This window comes from Lissotriton vulgaris, chromosome 11 (genome assembly GCF_964263255.1).
Source record: "Lissotriton vulgaris chromosome 11, aLisVul1.2, whole genome shotgun sequence".
NCBI lineage: Eukaryota > Metazoa > Chordata > Amphibia > Caudata > Salamandridae > Lissotriton > Lissotriton vulgaris.
Window position 1 is genome coordinate 530,333,530 of NC_141699.1, and position 18,660 is coordinate 530,352,189.

An 18,660-nucleotide genomic window follows, 5' to 3' on the forward strand; every position below is an offset into this window, starting at 1 on the left:
TTATGCATTCCTGCAGGTTTTTAAATCCATTCATATTTTTGTGGCATTGACTGGCTTAGAAATTTGGGAAACAATGGATCTGATAGACGTGGATACATCAGTTCAAATCAGCCTCGAAAGGTTTTCAGCTTGGAAACACGATGACTTGCTGACCAGGAATGCTCATGACAATGCTCTGTTATTCTCGTAAGTTATAACATGTTGTGTATTCCATTCATGTATACAGAGAACATTGCTGTGGTGCCTCACTGTGCAAGCCACTACCAACTTAAGAAACATGCACTGTAGATTCAGCCTTATTCAAGTTATTCAGTTGAATTAATACATTTTAGGAGGAGATAATGTATTTTGAAACACATATTAGAGATAAAGAGGGTAGCTGGGATATATTACTCTGTCAGTATGATGGAGGAACAGTACACCGTCCACCCAATTTATCAAGGAATGCCAAGCAGGCGGTCATTTATGAAAGCATTGGCAGGAAATGCCATTAATCGGTTCCTGTTAATACATTTTACTCTATGCAACAGGGCTGCATCAGCAGGACACAGTGCTGTTGCACAGAGTATTTGTTATGTTTACAAAAAGAAAATCCTAAAACTGTGTTTCCTTTTTGTAAAGAAAAAATTGTTTCCCTTATCATGGGAGGCTTCACCCAAGATGGGGTAGCATTAAACGTTTATACTGTTCCTTACTGTCAGGTTTTACCTGGCGGCAAGACTACATGTCCGTCAATCTACATTGGGCTGGTAGACATGCAGCCATTTCTCTGATGGCCCTTACTCCCAAGGGGGGGTTGGAGAACTTTGATCACAGTGGAGACAGAAGGGCAGACTTATGAAGGGCTTGCGCCACATTTACGCCGCCGTTGCGTGACGCAACGGCACGGAAACGTGGCGCATCCCTGCGCCCTATTTACAACGTGACGCATCTAGGAGATGCGTCACGTTGTACAGCACTGCGCCATGAGGAGGCGTTCCTGCGCAGGGGGGGCGTTGCTGCGCAGGAACGCCTCCTGAAAGTGGCTGAGTGAAATCTATGAGATTTCACTCAGTCACTTTCAGGGCAATGCTCCGTCAAAACCCTGCGCCTGCTTGAAGCAGGCGTAAGGCTTGAGGAAGCATTGAAAGAATAGGCCCCCCCAGAGCATTGCTGGAGCTGCGTCGCGCTTGCGACGCAACTCCAGCAATGCGCCACATTTCCGGCAGAGATGCGTCACGCATCTGTGCCGTTTTTGCCCCATGGTGCGCCGCATCATAAATGCGGCGCACCATGGGTGGCGTAGCTGTGGCGCACTGTGGCGCATGTTAACTGGCGCATCCCTCGGGATGCGCCAGTTAACATAAATCTGCCCCAGAGTATTTTCTGCTGTGGAGAAATTTAAAGTCCACCTGCATTTGAATTGGGTGGCAGGACCTTCATATTAACGATATGTATACTTTGTTACTGATGCTATTGAGTATACTTATTCCAATGTATAAATAACCCCCAAACTGCTTTTGGAAGGTCTGATCACCTCTGTAGTTAAGGTTGACACCCACTCCATATGAAATCCTTTTTTTGCATCTTCAATTACTTTTTTGTTCCGTAAACTGGGCCTTGGCAGGTGACCAGGCTCAGCTTTCCACCTACCTCTGTTAGCCCTTGACCAGCTCTAGTATCCACATTCTTGTAGGCCCTCTCTCCTCTGCTACATTCTTCTCCCTCTGCCTGCTTCTGCAATACTCACTTCTCAAGCCTCTTCCTGCTCTCTTTCCCACTGTTTATGCTGCTGCTCATGCCCTTTTCTTGCATGTTTTTCTCACTCTCCGCTTCAGTCTTTTCTCTGTTGTTTTGTTCTCACTTTATTCCTTCTACCCTCTTTGAGCTCTTTTGATCTATTTTTTCTGCTGCCCCCTTTGCCTATTTCTCGCTCCTTTCTTCCGCCTCTCCACCTCCTCCTTCTTCTACCTGCCTCCCCTGTCCGTATCGGCTCCTGCTTTGCCTTTCCACCTATTTGCCATCCCCACCCACTGCCTCTTAGCGTACCTCCCAGAACCAACTTAAGGGGCAAAGGAAAGCCTCTCTGCACCCGTCTGTGCCTGGACAGGCACCCAGCACCAGAAAGCTTAGTCCAACCGCCACCCATAGCTACATGTCTATCCACTGCAGCCCTCAACCCTGGACACCGCCACTAACACTGCCACTATGCCGCATCATACTCCACGGTAGGACCTTTCACTTGCACCCTCTGTCAGTTCACCTGTCACAATATGCTTTCAAACCTCTCAGCTATAGCCAGCCCACTCGACGTGCAACACCAGCTACCACCACCAGCTTGCATGCACTCTCAACACTTGCTCACTCAGCAAACACGCCTCCATGGTCTAGGACCTTCTCAAAACTCTTGCCCTGGCATCGTCGTCCTCACTGAGACCTGGCTGAACTCCGCATCAGACCCTGACATTGCCACCCCCATACCTTCGGGATACAGAAACGATGACAGCATGAACAAGCCAGGTGGAGGAATCGCCATCATCCACAGTACTCCATGAAATGCACCACCACAATGGATGACACCTTCCAAGCAATGGAACACCTCAAATTCATTATCCTAATGGATAAGAAGTCCACCATCAGGGAAACCCTTTCACACTGTCCACCAAGACTTTGAACCATTTTCTGCAAACTCATCACTAATTCCCCTCACCATCTACTTGAAGGAGTTCATATTCCTGGGTGACATCAATTTCTACCTTAACAATAAAACATACCCTAATTCCAACAAACTCCTTGACAGCCTGAACAACATTGGCCATACCCAACTGGTACACAACCCCAGGCATATCGCACAAAACATGCTTGACCCAATAGTCACTTCCGGTGACCACATCAGATACAGCCATTCCACTAAACTCACATGGACTCACCCCTTCATCGTCAACTTCATGCCTCAACAGCAACAAGCCCCTTAGTCCTTTCAAAGTAGATTCATGGGATCAGGCCAAAAGCTTCTAGGCCCCCAGGGGCAGCAATCTAGCTAAACCCTAGCCCCATTTCCAGCAGCTTCTGCAAAACTACTTAAATTCACCCAAGACTGCACATTATCACCCGGAGGAAGGTCACATCAGCTTTTTTCTCCCTGGCTGGAGGAGTATCAAATTTGACCAATGGTTGCTTTAGATTGTGGTTACGATTACTCCCTACAAGTTTGGGTTCTTATGGCCAAGGGAGCAATAGATAAGATGCAGGCATCAGAGATTTGGACTGGCTGTCATTCTTTCTATTTTCTGCTGCTGAAGAAGGGCAGAGGCCCTCACCCCATCGTAGATCTTCATCTTTAGAACTTCTTCTGAAGCACAAGTTCAGAATGCTCTCCTGTCTCAAGTCTTGCCTGGCCAGGACTGTGAAGACTGGATAGTGCCATGGGAATTGTGGAACACCTATTTTATTTGATTATAGGTAGACCAAGAGCACTTTCATTTTGATTCCAGGGGATCCTCATCAATAGTCATAAGCTCTGAACATTCCCCCTATATGCAGGGATCCTTGAGCATATATTAAATAAATGCACCATTTACATTGAGTTTTTATGTGGCGAACCTTTCACCAGACCTTTTTGTACAGCAGAAAAAGAGAGCACATGGTGCAAAATACAGTCTGTATTGAATGAAAACTGCAAGGAAATACAAAGGCATTGTTAGCCAATAGGCTGCATTCAAAGCATAACAAGCACTTACTTCCACTGTACCTTTAAGACCTTGAGGACTTCCTGTATCACATCAAGCCCCAAAGGTGACAGTCATGTCACTGTTTTTTTCCAGATTCTTCAGTGAGTATCCTGGTGCATTGAGAGCTCCAATTTCTTGACTTTTTGTCAAGAAATTGATTTATAAAGATTATTTTATTTGCTTCCCTCAACATATTTTTCTATCTGGAGTGAAGGAAAATAATTTTCTGACAGGAAATTTAATTTTTTTCTGTCAACAATGCCCTCTCTCTTTGTCAAGTGCCCTGCTGTGTGGAAAAAAGAAGGTACAGACTGTCCTCCATTCAGTCTATCATATGTCTACCGGACACTCATCTGCCTCAGTCTTGCCACCATTGCCAGAAACTCTCTAAAATATAACATAGGGAGAAAATACACATCCATGGTCTGCAAGAGAAAGGACAAGCTGGATTAGCAGCAGGACTTCTTCCATCTTCCTCTAGGAATACTACCTCTCTTCACAAGGTGATCTCTAGAGGCAGATCTACCGACAGGTGAGATAAAAGATGAACATGATCCACATCTAGGAATCAATATTGACAGTGCCCTGAACCATGACTTTACACTGGAAAGGTATCCATTGACGATGACACACTACCGCTAGACATCGAAACACACATTGTTGAGGGACGTTTCATTGTCTGCCCAGTGTCATTCAATGTCAACACATGCTTCGAGGAAGAAATCTCTGTCAATGGCAGGTCCCCTCCGATCAATGTGGAAACAAGTAACAGCTGGCAGACACTGACAAAGATTCCATCAAAGATGTCACTTTGCTGTTCAATGTCAAGACCCACTTTGCTTAGAGAGTCTCCCTCAGAAGCAGCCAGGCACCATTTAACCTTGAGCCAGACAACTCCTGGGCAATCTCTATCTGTGTCAAACAGGCACAGTCAACATTGAGACAGACACCTCCTTGGTAGTCTTCGGCGATGGCATCCAGGCACCATTCGGCATTTAGACTTCACTCCCCAACTAAGACTTCATCTAGGGTCTCACATAATGATTCGTCCACAATACCCCCATTGACGTCAGCACCTCATTGCTCAATGTCGAGGTACACACTGCCGGGCCAACGTCGAAGCATTACTCATAGGAAGAACAAGTGTTACAGAGGCGAGCTTCTACTGCAGCACCAGGAGCTTCCTCCCACTAATCAGCAGGCGGACAAATATCTCATCAACCAGATGCTCCACAGACCCCTATTTGCCTTACTCCACGATGGATGGAAAGTGTCCATCAATGGCCAGTTCCACATAGTCTGGATTCACAATATTCTCGGATATATATTGCCCTAGCTTCCCTCCGAGTGGCTCTAGTGAGAATCCTAAAGAAATATAAGGCTTCAGATCAAGACTCATTATTTCTGATAAACAACCCTTCACTAGACTGGGTCATTATAGCCGCCTCCAAAAAGATGCACTCCCTTATAGCTTCATCATCCATTTCCCCGGACAAGGACAGTAAACAGATGGATTCCTTGGGAAAAAAAATGTGAAGCACATCTGTCTCATTTATAAGGAGTCTGGCACATCAGCATTACTGATGAGATATGACAGGTCTCTCTGGGACTCACTGTCCAGATTTACAGAAAGGCAACCTAGGGAAAACAGGACGTACAGGAGATCCTGCAAGAAGGAGGACTGGTGGCTAACCAGGTAATTAGCACTGTGGCAGATGGCTCTGATGTGGCTGTGCGCAGACATTCGGATGGAATATGTGCCTGATGTTTAACCTGGCTTCGTCTGAGAGGCCTTAAGCCAGAGGCACAGCAGCATATCCTAAACCTTCGGTTCACTGGCCTAGGTAGACACACTCAAGGCAGTTGGTCTTGAGAAATGGAAAGACTTCCATTGAAGGTACAGGCCTTTTGACAAGTGCCCCTCCAATCAGAGGGTTCAAATGCCTCAATGAGCTCCACGCCAACAACAACACCAACAAGCCAGATCTTATTCTCAGTCCAGCAGCTCAGAGCGTGGATGAGGAGCTAATCGCCAGCCACCAGCTTCCTCCAAGACACCAGGCAGACAATGAGTACTCACTTCTCTTGCCTCTGTTACCCACTTCGGTAGGGAGAAGTATCACCAAACATCTGAACGAGTGGCATTCCATCACCAGCGACAACTGGGTCTGAAGCATTGTAGAGAATGGGTACTCACTATTCTTCAAGTCCCCTCCCCCGACTGTTCCACGTTCAAAAGTCTATTGCCACCAGCGGCTGCTGCTACAGATCCTCCACTTGACTTTGCAAGGAGGCCACAGAGGAGGTTCCACCCACTCAAAGGGGTATTTTCAGATAAGGACAAAAGATCCTTAGGGCTATGAGGCCTGCTAGATGGGTGACCCACCTATGCCACAGACAGTGGTTTGTAGGCATGGCACACAAGAATGTCTGTGATGTTGACTTTTCTGTTTTAGTGCACCATAACACACAGTCTACAATCGCAGTGGATTTGGGGTTTGATGAGGGGTCTCTGAGGGTAGCACAATACATGCTGCAGCCCTTAGAGACACTCTCTGGTCACAAGGTCCTGGGTACCAGTGGTACCTTTTACAACAGACTTATATGTGTGGCAATTCTGGAAATAAAGGTACAGTTTGGGGAAAGAGGCATTGGGAACCTGACTAGCAAGGGCCCAGTGCACATTCGGTCAAAGTGTCTCAGGAATCAGGTAAAAAGTGGGGTATAACCATACAAAAAGGGGCACTCTCCTATACCTTGCATATGGGGGACCCTGGAGCAGTTCTTTCAAAAACAAATAGAGGGGGGGGAAGAGGTTAAGGTTTGCTGTGGACCCAACTTCCTATCTTATATGAAAACACAAATAAAGTCCACCCGTTCTTCAAAGTGACCATCCTTCCAATAGTTGTTGTTTTAATATGGGAAAATGATAAGTTTTCTTAAAATAACCCACACTCACCAAAAGGTCCCTTGGTGGCATGCTTCATCATCGGGTTCTTCCCGCCACGCTACCGGTCGGGGCATGCTACGACTGACGTAGACCTGGGAGCACTTTGTGAGGTGTTTGCTATATACTACTGTCACATTTACATTTTTCTTACTTCGGAAAGGACAGAAGTAATATGTGACACAAATGCTACATGTTTGTCACCCCAAAATAGGCTATATTTCCAATTATTTTGAATAACTTAAAAAAATAGAAAAAAAGGCATAATCCTTTAAAAGTCAAGGAAAGATTAAAAAATGACCTTTTAAAAATGTCCTTCACAAGCTCTTACTTTTTTTAATTAAAGTAGGAGAAGAGCAAACATATGGGAATGAGGCTGTATAGGTTGCAGAATTGAAAATAGCTAGACTAAGACACTGCACCTTTAACTGCATCTTGACCTCCAGGATACCATTACGCCCTGCAGGTGGCTATTTACTCAACTCTTTTTTCCCGCTGACAGAATCCTGGAGCACAGCTCTGCCTTTTAAGGCGTTTTTCTCTCAATGTTTTTTTCTGTTGCTTTATAAAGTGATTCACTTGATGTCCTTAAGAGCATAGAGTATTTTTACGCATTTTTAAGACAAGAAAAATATTAGATTTTTCACAAAATTACATCTCTTTTCTGAACTGCCCAAAATGTGGCAGAAAAATTGCAAAAACAAACCTGCAAAACCCTATATCTGATTCACAAAATGTCATCTCTTTTTTCAAACTACCCAGAATGTAGAAGAAAAATGGTAAGAATAGATCTGGATAGTATCTGCATCGTATGTTTTCCTGACTCTCATGGCTGTTGTAAAGGCTGCACTATTCCTCTTTTGTGAAAAATATAAACCATCGGATCTGGATCCATCTTTTTTATTTCGCACGGATCCTATTCCAGACTCTATCATTGACTCAGCTGCTTGGAAACTACCTGTCATGGCTCTATCCCCTACTGTACCTCCTTACATGGAAAACAAAACATTTGATGTAGTGGACAGAACTGTCTACACAACATCTGCGGGTTCTGTGAATGCTGCTGGAGCAACTTTTTTCCAAGGTATTATGATATATCTCTTTGGGACTCATTCTACAGTTCTTGGGAGATATTCCCACATATAAAAATCAGGACTTCCAAGAAATTGATAAGGAAGGAATGATTGGATCAACCCAGGTCGTCAATACTGCAGCTGATTCCTCCACTCTAGTGGCCCATGACTATTGTCATGGCCTTGCATTCTGCGCTCTCCTTGGCTGAGACTTGCAGGCCTGAAACCTGAAGCCCATTACCAAATTCTGAACCTGCTGTTTTAAAGAAACACTTTATTTGGCTCTCATGTTGACTATTAGATATTTCAAATTAAATATTAGCTTGGCAATCTAAAAATGTATGGAATATATATAAAAAGGGCAGGATTTAGTAGACATTCCAATAGGCCCTATGACTGTTCGCACTTCCACCAGAGGGTTCAATCCCCTCATTGGCTTCAAGGGCAGCAACAGAACCAATCATCTCAAAAGCCACACAGAAACCAGCAACAGCGCCACCAGTCAACGAACAGGGGAGGTCACTAATCATCTGCCTAAGCCACTAAACCAAACAGTGGCAAACAATGAGCTTTCTCTTCTCCCTCCTCTGTTACCCACTCTGGTAGAAGGCAGTATACAATCTTATCTACAAGAGTGGCAACCACTGACAAATTGGTTCTAAACATTGTTGAACATGGATACTCTCTTAGATTCAATCATACTCCTGCATTCATTCCAATGAAGAAACCATCCTTCTTCCATTGGGAAAAACTGCACCACGAGTCTCTACACCTCCATGACTGCAATTCAATAATTAATATAACAAAGAGGTCACAGAGCCCCCACATAGTTTGTTCTTCAGTTTTCAGTGATTCAGTATACTTGGGCAACGTGCTGCATGATTTCAGAAATGCATGTTCTCTTTGTCACTGTTTAATCTTCAGTTTCTCCTTCAAAGTCTAGGGAGTATTGTTTCCTTCGTCCTCTGACTCCATAATCTGGAAGATGAATTTCCCCTGGCACTATGCCCAAGAAAACACCCTAATCTTCCAGGCCAAGTGCCGGAAAATCATTTGAACATATCGACACTGACTTCAGCCTCACCAGCAAATAAATAAGGACCTTATGAGGCACAGTGTTAAAGGCAGCTGAAATATCTAACAAGATGTGGTGATGGCCACATATAATTCTTAGCCTGCTCTAATACAAATACCAGTCTTACTTAAGTACCACGAAGGACCCAAAATACTACCTATGTAGTTATTAAGTGTATAAATCATTATTACTCCAGTATTGTAACTTTTTAATAGATTCACATGCTTAAATCATTCCCCGTCGTCAAGATGAGGGTCCCTGGTACATTATAATATCAATGCAAAGTTAAATATACACTAGAAAGGCCTTAGTCCCTTTAGTCCTGTAACACATCACATTGCTGGGATGTGTAATTCCTATATCCCAATGCCCCGGACATATTGTTTGGGGTCAAGGGCAGCATGTGTTTATGTGTATTTTGTCTTTGGGACAAGTAAGCTCAAACCTCTGGAGCATCAACCCTTTGGCTGCCAGTTTACATTACCACATTATGTATCAGGGAAGAACATTGCCTGCAACTAAGGTAATATTTTTGTCCATATGTTAATGCGGTTGAAAATCTTCATTATTAGGGTGAGATCTCTAAGTAAATGTAACTTCTGACTGCACTACTGACAGTGGTTCCAGGATAAAAATGTGTACACACGTTTTCAAAGTTTAGCAGTATGAGGCTATGTATAATGCTCCCAGCATTCTCTCTGGTTTGATGCACATATTTGCGGAAGCTTTAAAGCAAGATTGATGAGGAGGAAAACAAATTGTTACACTACTGTAAAATTTCAGGTACCATTTCCTGGCAGCATCATTTAGTAACATGCTAGTAGTCTAGTATTTCCTAAAACTATTCATAATGGAAAGTTAGTGTAACAAGCTACAATACAAATGGCAAAAACAATCATTACCAAAGCTGGTGGGTCTGAAATTGGTGGTCAGCCTTTTAGTTTTGTCAATGTGTGACTTGTTTTGGCTTGGCAAAAGCAAAAAAAGCTTTTGGTTTTAATTGGCACTGAATAAAAAGACTTTGTGTGCCGATGTGTTCCTTGTGATCCAGATGATCCAGAGAGAGAGAGAAAGAATTTTAATAAACGCAAATGGTCATGGTCAACGCCAGATTAGGGGCCCAATTATTAAAGAAAGTCTCAAAAGTGCACCCATGGTATATAGCCTTGCATTTGGTGTAGCTATACAGCTTTTGTAAATTCCCATGAATTTACAGTAGTAGGACAAGAAACAGTACTCCTTGAAAATATTTCTGAACTGCATTTTAGCATGAGCAAATATGCATGTATAAATTTGCTCATGCGAAAATCTGAGTGTGTGTAAGTTCACATTCCCTACAACCACTTTTTTCCCTACTCTTGAAGATGGTTTAACCTATTAATCTGTTCCGTTAGCTATAGCTGTGTGTAAAGACAAATAAAAGGAATGCGTAGGTCAACGAGGAAGACATTGTCGATCTACTACTATGGTCGTGCACGACCAATGTGATCGACCATTCTAAGATGGCCGCCATAGTAGATCGACAATGTCTTCCTCGATGACCTACGCATTCCTTTTATTTGTCTTTAGACACAGCTATAGCTAACGGAACAGATTAATAGGTTATCACGTTTTTAAATGTTTTCCACTTCACTTATCATTGTCGGCATGCTTTTCGCGTTATTCACTGTCACGTAAGTCCGCTTTCTATCTCCAGTTCCACTATCGGGTATTTACCTCCGCATTTCACTCCGACCTTACACTAACAGTCGGCAGCCCCGCATGTCGTGTGTTGCTGTTCCTAACCACTGGTAAGCACGTTTCCATACCTTTTGGACTGTCACCTTCACGCTGTTTTAACTCTATCTGTCACCGCTTCGTTTTTTATGCACGTTAGTTTGGGATGCTTTAAATGGCAACATGTCCTGTTTTACCGGTTCACTCGCGTTTTCGCATTAATTCAACTTGCACTCCACGGGCGCACTAGTAACGGTCTCCCCACTAGTAATTCGGATTTGTTTTATTCTTTATCATCACATCACGAACTTGGAGAATTTTTGTACTTCTTTTAACATTGCAAATCAGCACGTTTGGGTTAACCTTCCTCGTTTAGTTTACTTTTTGTACCTCGTGGTTGTGAGCTCCCCTTCCTGACAGTCATATGTTTATCCACAGATCCTTGCTATCCCCTGACGAAGGGCTCCGCCCGAAATGCATTGGGAAGATGCATTGATCATTGGACATTGTTTATGAATACTACTGATATATGGTTGTACGAATCGGTCACTATGACGAATCAATAAGTGACCTATCGAGTAAATAAACCTTTAATTAACAAGGATTACAACAGACTACGTCTATGTTTAATGTGTAACATCTTATGAGGATATTAGAACTCCGGAGCATATCCTCCAACTGGAGTGCCTTCGGAAACAGTGCAGGCAGTCTCTGCACTCACATATTTCTTCAGTATACTTTCACTAATAAAACATTGAAAGACCTTGAAGGGCTTCTGCTCTTATGGCTGCAAAAGCTTAAAGCAAGGAAGAATCATATCTCCAGTGATGACAGTGAGGAGATGTCATCCTCATCCTCCTTGAGGTCTCATAAGACAAACATTTTTCTGCACTCTCACAATTCCCTTGAACGACCTCAAGAGCCAGAAAAAAGTCCTCTCAGGGGCCTTAAAGATGTAACCCTTCAAAATCTCATTGCAAACACCGAAAGGAGATAAAAGAGTGACATATTCAGACAAGGAGGTCTCAAAAAACAGATATGAACTGCCTACACAACCTCCTCAGATGAGACATTCCTTTAAGACGCCCTCTTCAGCTCCTCCTCCTGACAGACTGTTGACTACAGACGTATCATTGACAAAATTATTGTCTTTGACACTGTTGTTGACAAAGAAATCCTCACCATCGCTAATGAAGAAATCCTCACCGCTGTCGATCCTTGTGGCATTCAGGGCTTCTTCTAAGCTTGATTCCGTGAGATCCTCATCGATGAGCCATCTGACTCAACCGTCGACTATGAAGGTGGCATCAGTATTTTCTTCGAATGTACAGGTTCCATTAATGATTCCTCTATCACCAACGTCGTCTCTAGAATTAAGGGAGGGTGCCCCGGGGTGGGGGTCAGAAAGGGGGGGAATGACAGGGGCGCAAAAAGCAAACATTAAAAAACAAATTCACAGGGTGGGGGAGCAAATGGGAAAAAAGAAAAAAATCCTCACTCATAAGGAGTCGAACAGTCCAATTTGGCCCATATAAGGTCATATTTTTTTTCAAATAAAGCAGCAAATATAGTACGTATTCCTATTTTGTTTTTCTTTCTATGATAGACATAGATAGACCAAGAATAGAAAAAAGCATGTCATGGAATGTAAACGGTCTCAGGGTCCTTTCTAGAAGAAAGAAAATTCTAGAATATTTAAGACTCTCAGATGGCAATGTGTTTTTTATACAAGAAACACACTTCCTCAGAGAGGAATGGATATTGATTTTAAAGAGTCAAAAATGGGCAGAACACTGTATCTGTACAACCCAGACATGCACAGTAAAAGGGGTTGCTCTTTTGTTTGAAAAAACTGCCCAAGCTATGCTTGGGGATTGCACGGTTGACCCTTTAGGTAGGTGGGCAGTCACCAGGTCAAAAATTAACGGCTCTTGTCTGACTTATGTGGGATATTACGGACCAAACCTGGATGACCCGGCATCACTATCTGCCATACTCCTCCAAATAATTAATTTAAATGGCCCTATTATATTTGGGGGGATTTTAATCTATGTTTGGACCCTAGTCGAGATTCATCCTCAAATAGAGCAGGGATTAATACACAAAATATGAAAACAGCCTTGAGGCAGTTATTATTAGATATAGGGTTAGTAGACATTTGGAGAGAGATGAGTTATAAGAGAAAGACATTCAGAGGTAATTTTACCTTTCACAACAAAAAGTGTGCTCATCGCTCCAGAATTGTTTTTTTCTGGTTGATGTTGCCACAAGTAAAAAGACCATTACAGTTAGCCATGTCCCGGAACATTTGTCTGATCATTCTGCGGTTGTCTTAGAGATTGCTATGATTAAAAGCTTATCCACTCGCAGATGGACTCTGAATCATACATTACTTTCAGAAGATACAGTATTGGATACATTAAAAATAGCAACCAAAGAATTTCTTGAATTTAATCTTAACTCAACTTCCCTCTATGTGGTATGGGACTTGTATAAGGCTTATTTGAGAGGGATATTAACAGCTCTCTCCATTTCCCATTCTAGGAGAGTGAGGGAGGAAATTAGAAATTTAGAAGTAGACATACACAGATATCAGGAAGAGTTAATAAGAGCTTCCGGGAAGCTGAATACTACAAGAAAGTTAACAGCGGCGAAACATAAGCTCACAGATTACCTAGAAGTGATAATCAAAAGAAAATGGGAAGCTAGCAGACTATCTCACCATGGAAAACTAAAGCTGGAAAACTAAAGCTGACCAAAGTATAAATTGGATAAAGGATCTTTGTTGTTTAAACACTGGCAACATTATAAATGACGATGCTGGGATTGAAGAAGCCTTTATCCAAGTTTATGAAAATCTATATACAGAAGAATGGGTATCAGAAGAAAATTATATGGATAGCTTTCCCTCTGAGATAGATCTTCCCTCTCTCCAAGGTGAAGAACAAAAGTATTTAAATCACCCCATAACTTTGGAGGCGGTTGTTCAAGCTATTAACTCATTAAAAAAGAGGAAAGCTGTAGGCCCGATTCTATTCCAAATAAGATCTATGTCACTCTAAGGTAAAAACTTTCCCCCATTCTTTTTCAGTTTTTTATTGCAGCCTTCATAGAGGGTCAATCTTTACCTTCATCATGGGAAGAAGCCACAATAACTATTTTACTAAAGCCTAATAAAAACCTGAGATCCTGTGAATCATACAGGCCTATTTCACTTTTAAATAGTGCCCACAAATTATACACTCAGATCATGACTAAACGCCTGGATAAGGTAATAGGGTCACTAATACACCCGGATCAGAAAAGATTTATGAAAGGGAGGCAGCTTTGTGAACTAACACATGACTTAATTGGGGCAATAAACATGGCACCAACATATAAGACTCCCTAGCTATAATGACCATCAATGCTGCTAAAGCTATCAATCGAGTCAGATGGCCATTTCTATTTAAAATGATTCAACACCTCAATTTAGGGAAAACCTTCCAAACAGCAATAAAAGCTATATATAAAAATCCATCAGATAAAAATCTCATTAATGGTAATCTTACAAGACCAATAAAAATAGGCAAGGGAACCAGACAGGGTTGTCTTCTTTCCCCCCTCCTTTTCAATATACATATTGAACCCCTTGCATGTAAATTAAGAGCGCATCAGAGCATTATTCCTATCAAATGTAATGGATAAGAAAAGAAAATCGGACTCTATGCCGACGACCTTATAATCCTTATGGGCGACTTAGAGCAATCACTTCCGGCGATATGGGATGACTTAGAGTGTTTTGGGAGGGCGTCAGGATATCTGATTATTCAACAAAAAACAGAATTGATGAAATGGAACACCACTTTTGGAAATGATCTAATGAAGAAGGAAATCAGATATCTAGGCGTTCAAATTGTCCATAACATCGAAGGGATAGCTCAGGCTGATTTTGATAAGGTAACAACAATGGTTAAATCACAAATCCAATCTTGGGGTGCCCTCTCAATCTCTTTTTGGGTAAATCAAACCTTTTAAAGATGGCAATCCTTCCAAAGTACACCTTTTTGTTCAACACTCTTCCCTTAGAATTCCCAAAGGCCTGTTTCAAGAAGGTACAAGGGGTTTCTCTAGCTGTATGTGGGGAAATATTAAGGCCAAGAATAGCTCTAAAAAAAATTAGAAGAAAGAAAGCCCATGAAGGCATTGCTACCCCTGACCTTTATTTATATTACTGTGCTTTTCACTTAAAGAATTTTCGACAATTGTTAATGGAAAACTCTGCTTTTTCACCGCTATTCAAAGCCCTCACAACTAGTTTTTCTCATGAGGCAGGGTATTTCCTCCTAAAATTTGGCAACTCAAAATTCTTTAAGGAAGATTTTAGTGGCAGCAATTAAGCTTTGGTCTCAGGTCAGACGACTCTTAAAGATTCCATATTACAATGATGCAGCACAGATTTGGATTCTCCTGGCACCCTAGTTTGTTTGAAGGATGCCCTCGCTGTTTCTCTTCAATCATGTGGCATCTATAAATGGGGGCAACTCATTGTAGATACAGAATTATTCTCATGGCCACACTTCTCTGTGATCTGCGAACATTCAGTCTCGAAATTCAAGTACTACCAATTGTTAAGTTGGGTCAAATCTACAAGAAATGAGTTAGAAGGGAAAATGGATCTGGCGTTAAAAATTAGTGCATGCCAATAACGAAAGAAGTTGCAAAGTGGTACTGGTTGATGGTTCAAGGTGGAGAAGAAACACAATCTTCATTTACACCGATATGGAAGAAGGACCTGCCGGACGACGATCTTGAAAAATTAGAGCAAGTATCTATGTCACTGCTATGGTCTTGCATAAATTCTGCTCCTTTAAAAAAGAACCATCTCTTTACAGTACATAAAGCATACTGGACTCCACAGAAGTAATCAAGAATGGGGAGTCAAGAGATCAAGAAATTCCCGAAATGTGGAGAAGATAAAGCGAATGAAGTGCACATGTTTTGGGGCTGCCCGATAATACACTCCTTCTGGCAGAAAGTGGGTAAGACCAAATCAAGTATTATGGGCCAAGGGATAAAATTAACTATACCAACAATAATTTTTGGAGTAATACCAGGAAATAAACATGGCCGAATTTTTACAAAAAAATCACAAGGCCCTTTTTTTCACACTTATTTTGCTAGCACGCAGAGAACTATGCTCCCCTATGAAAGAAGAATGGATCTATTCCATAAGGAGAGTATCTGCATTAAATTGATCTAATAAACAGGTCAAGAAAACCAGATTTTGGGGAATTTGGGATGAATGGTTTGAGAATTTTGCTTAAATTGCATTGTATTGAATATTATATAACTATATTTAGCTTTCTTAATTTTAAATTACTTATACACGTCTGGAATGTTTTCTCTTTCCTATCCCTCTTTTATTTTATAGTTTCTTCATTTTATAGTTTCTTCTATTTTTTATTTTTATTTTTTATGGTCCAATGATTAAGAATATGCTAAAGAGGTTGCTGGGTGGCTGGGCCACTGGAAATCCCAAATAAGGAAAAGCACCTGCTTAAAAGAAATATCAAGATTAGGCGTTGTGTTCTCGCCAAGAAGTTAAGGGGCATATTACCAACGATTAGCAATATTTATCGCTAACGAGGCTTAGCAATGAATTTTATAACGCTATGCGTAGCCGGAAATTATCGCTGAGATAACTTGCTATTAGCATGGTTTATCTCAAAAGCGATAAAAATCCTTGCGCTAACTGCCAAATGAGAGATTATCGCTGGAAAACCAACGATAATCTCTCAAAGTTTGGCGTTAGCTTGATGATAGGGGCTTACAAACTTAGCAATGATATCCAACTTCCATAGAATAGCATGGCTACGTCAGGAAAATACCAGGGGCCTCATTTATGAGGCAGTGCGTCACTTTTACGCCACCGGTGCGTCACTTTTTATGACTCACCAGTGGCGTAAAAAATGCACCTTGTTGCGCAATATTTACAAGGTGACGCATCTAGGTAGATGCGTCACTTTGTAAACCCCTGCGTCACATTATACCTGCGCCAGGTATAATGTATGCAAGGGGGGCGTATTGACGCAAGGAAGGGTCGTAGAAGTGACGCAGTGAAATGAGAATTCACTGCGTCACTTTTAGGACACAGTTGTGTCCAAATCTAGCGCCTACCTCACAGCAGGCGTAAGACTGACGCGGGCCCTTTCACATGGGGCTAGCCCCATGTGAAAGGACGCATTGCTGGAGTTGCGTCACTTTTGTGACACACTCCAGCAATGCGTCACTTTTGCGCCTACAGATACGTCAGAAGTACTGAGGTATCTGTAACTCCTTGCGACATAATAAGTCATACAATAAATATGACGCATCAGGAACGTCGCAAGGAGTGCGCACTGAAAAGTGACGCATCGCTGCTTTCACGCAGCGATGCGTCATTTCTCATAACTGAGGCCCCAGGTGTAAAAAAGCAGCGCTAACCGTGGTTAGCGCTGTTTTTTATCACTAACAGTGTTAGCGATATCCTTGATAATAGGAGAAATGTCACTTAACAACCTTTCTCCTATTATTTTTCTCTGGAACGCCCCCTTTGCATCTCATTAGAGATGTAAGGGGAAGCGTAGAGAAAAATGGTATTAACATCCGAATTTGCGTGTTAGCACCCTGTTGCTGATAGGGAGATAATTTTATCTCCGCTTTCTTGACTTTTAAAGCCAAAAAAGCTGAGATAAATCCCTTGATAATATGCCCCTACATTTGTTGACCCGGAGATAAAACTATCTCTCTCTCCATTGCGGAGTGACCCGGGATAAACAACACCTAGCTAGTTTAGTTTGGTTGATATACTCCTTCCTTGAATTCAAAGCTTTTTTTTATAGATGAGGAAATAAAAAAAACAACCTCGATGACGACAACAACCTCTTCGACGATATCACATCCATTGACAACCGCTATAGTTTTAATGGCTCTGCTCACATCTTCCTCGATAGCTCCACTGATGACGTCAGAGGAAAAAGCGAAAAAAGTTCAAAAACAGGACAGACTAAGGCATTTAACCCCTGAGCACACCTCTCCTAATAAAGTGTCACCATTGGTTCCATCACAGCTGTTGGAGGAGCAAGCCTCTGATGATGATGATGATGATGATGATAACAATAGATTGCGGCAGCCACCACAATCAAATTAGGGACTGCTGCTCGTGAACTGCAGCGTAAATTCGAGAATATGCTATCCCAGCAAGCGCTCATAAATACAAACGAACAATACTATGGGACGTATTGAAAAAGAAATAACAATAATGCTGCATGCGCTTACCGACTGGTAACAATGTAAAACACCTGAAAACAGGAATATTACTCAGAGTAGAATTAAAAAACCATATAAGGTAAAGAAATAAACAATAAAAAGAAGATTGTGTATGCTCCAAAGACAAAAAAAAATTAGGGAATGTCAAATGCGATGAGGATTATATAGGCAAAAAAGCACAAGGGAGTTGTCAACTATGTGAACCCCACAGATATTGGGGCACAACGAAATTACAGGAATAAAGCAGAAACTCACAAGAGTCCTGGGGATATGGTAAAGAGGACCCCAGCAACAACAACCAGGAAGCAGCCAAATCGATTTGAAGGTGTCAGCAGGGGACCCACAGGGAAGACGAATAAAACGCAGGGGACCAACACGGACAGGACTGGTCCACGATCTTAGTCTAAATTTTCATAAATGATCAAACACATAGCAGTGCCCGAAATGAAGTTATAAGGACAAACAAAAATCAGTAAAGATAAAAATACAGAAAAAGAGCTCACCGTAAGGAGAGCAACTCAGAGATGTGCCGAATGAATCCACAAACGGCACTGACCAAGACAAAAAAAAGTGGCAGAAGCAAAAAACTAGAGGGGTGAAAATAAGCTTGCAAAGGGCACCATTACTCAACAAAGTCTTAGACTAGTATTTTCCCAAGGGGTGTACACGTTAAAACCCTTTTTTGTGGATATTGAGCAAAAAATCCAGAACACCTCACGTTTTTTTCAGACAGCAGCACTGTTTCAGCCTTTCTGTGGAATGATATTCTTAATGATCGTCAAGCGGAGATAATTTCCTGAGTGTTTTATTTCCCCCCAGTGTTGGACCAAAGGGGCAGCCAATCTGCCA

The 18,660-nt window shown here is 42.1% G+C and overlaps 1 protein-coding gene across 1 annotated transcript in view; it reads left to right on the forward strand.

Moving 5' to 3' along the window:
- LOC147683102 (disintegrin and metalloproteinase domain-containing protein 28-like) overlaps positions 1 to 18,660 on the forward strand; it is a 3,314,421-nt gene that overhangs the window by 1,169,239 nt on the left and 2,126,522 nt on the right. Inside the window, exon 5 of the mRNA XM_086942499.1 lies at positions 17 to 186. Coding sequence (XP_086798625.1) covers positions 17 to 186 — 170 coding nt within the window. The remainder of the gene's footprint in view (positions 1 to 16; positions 187 to 18,660) is intronic.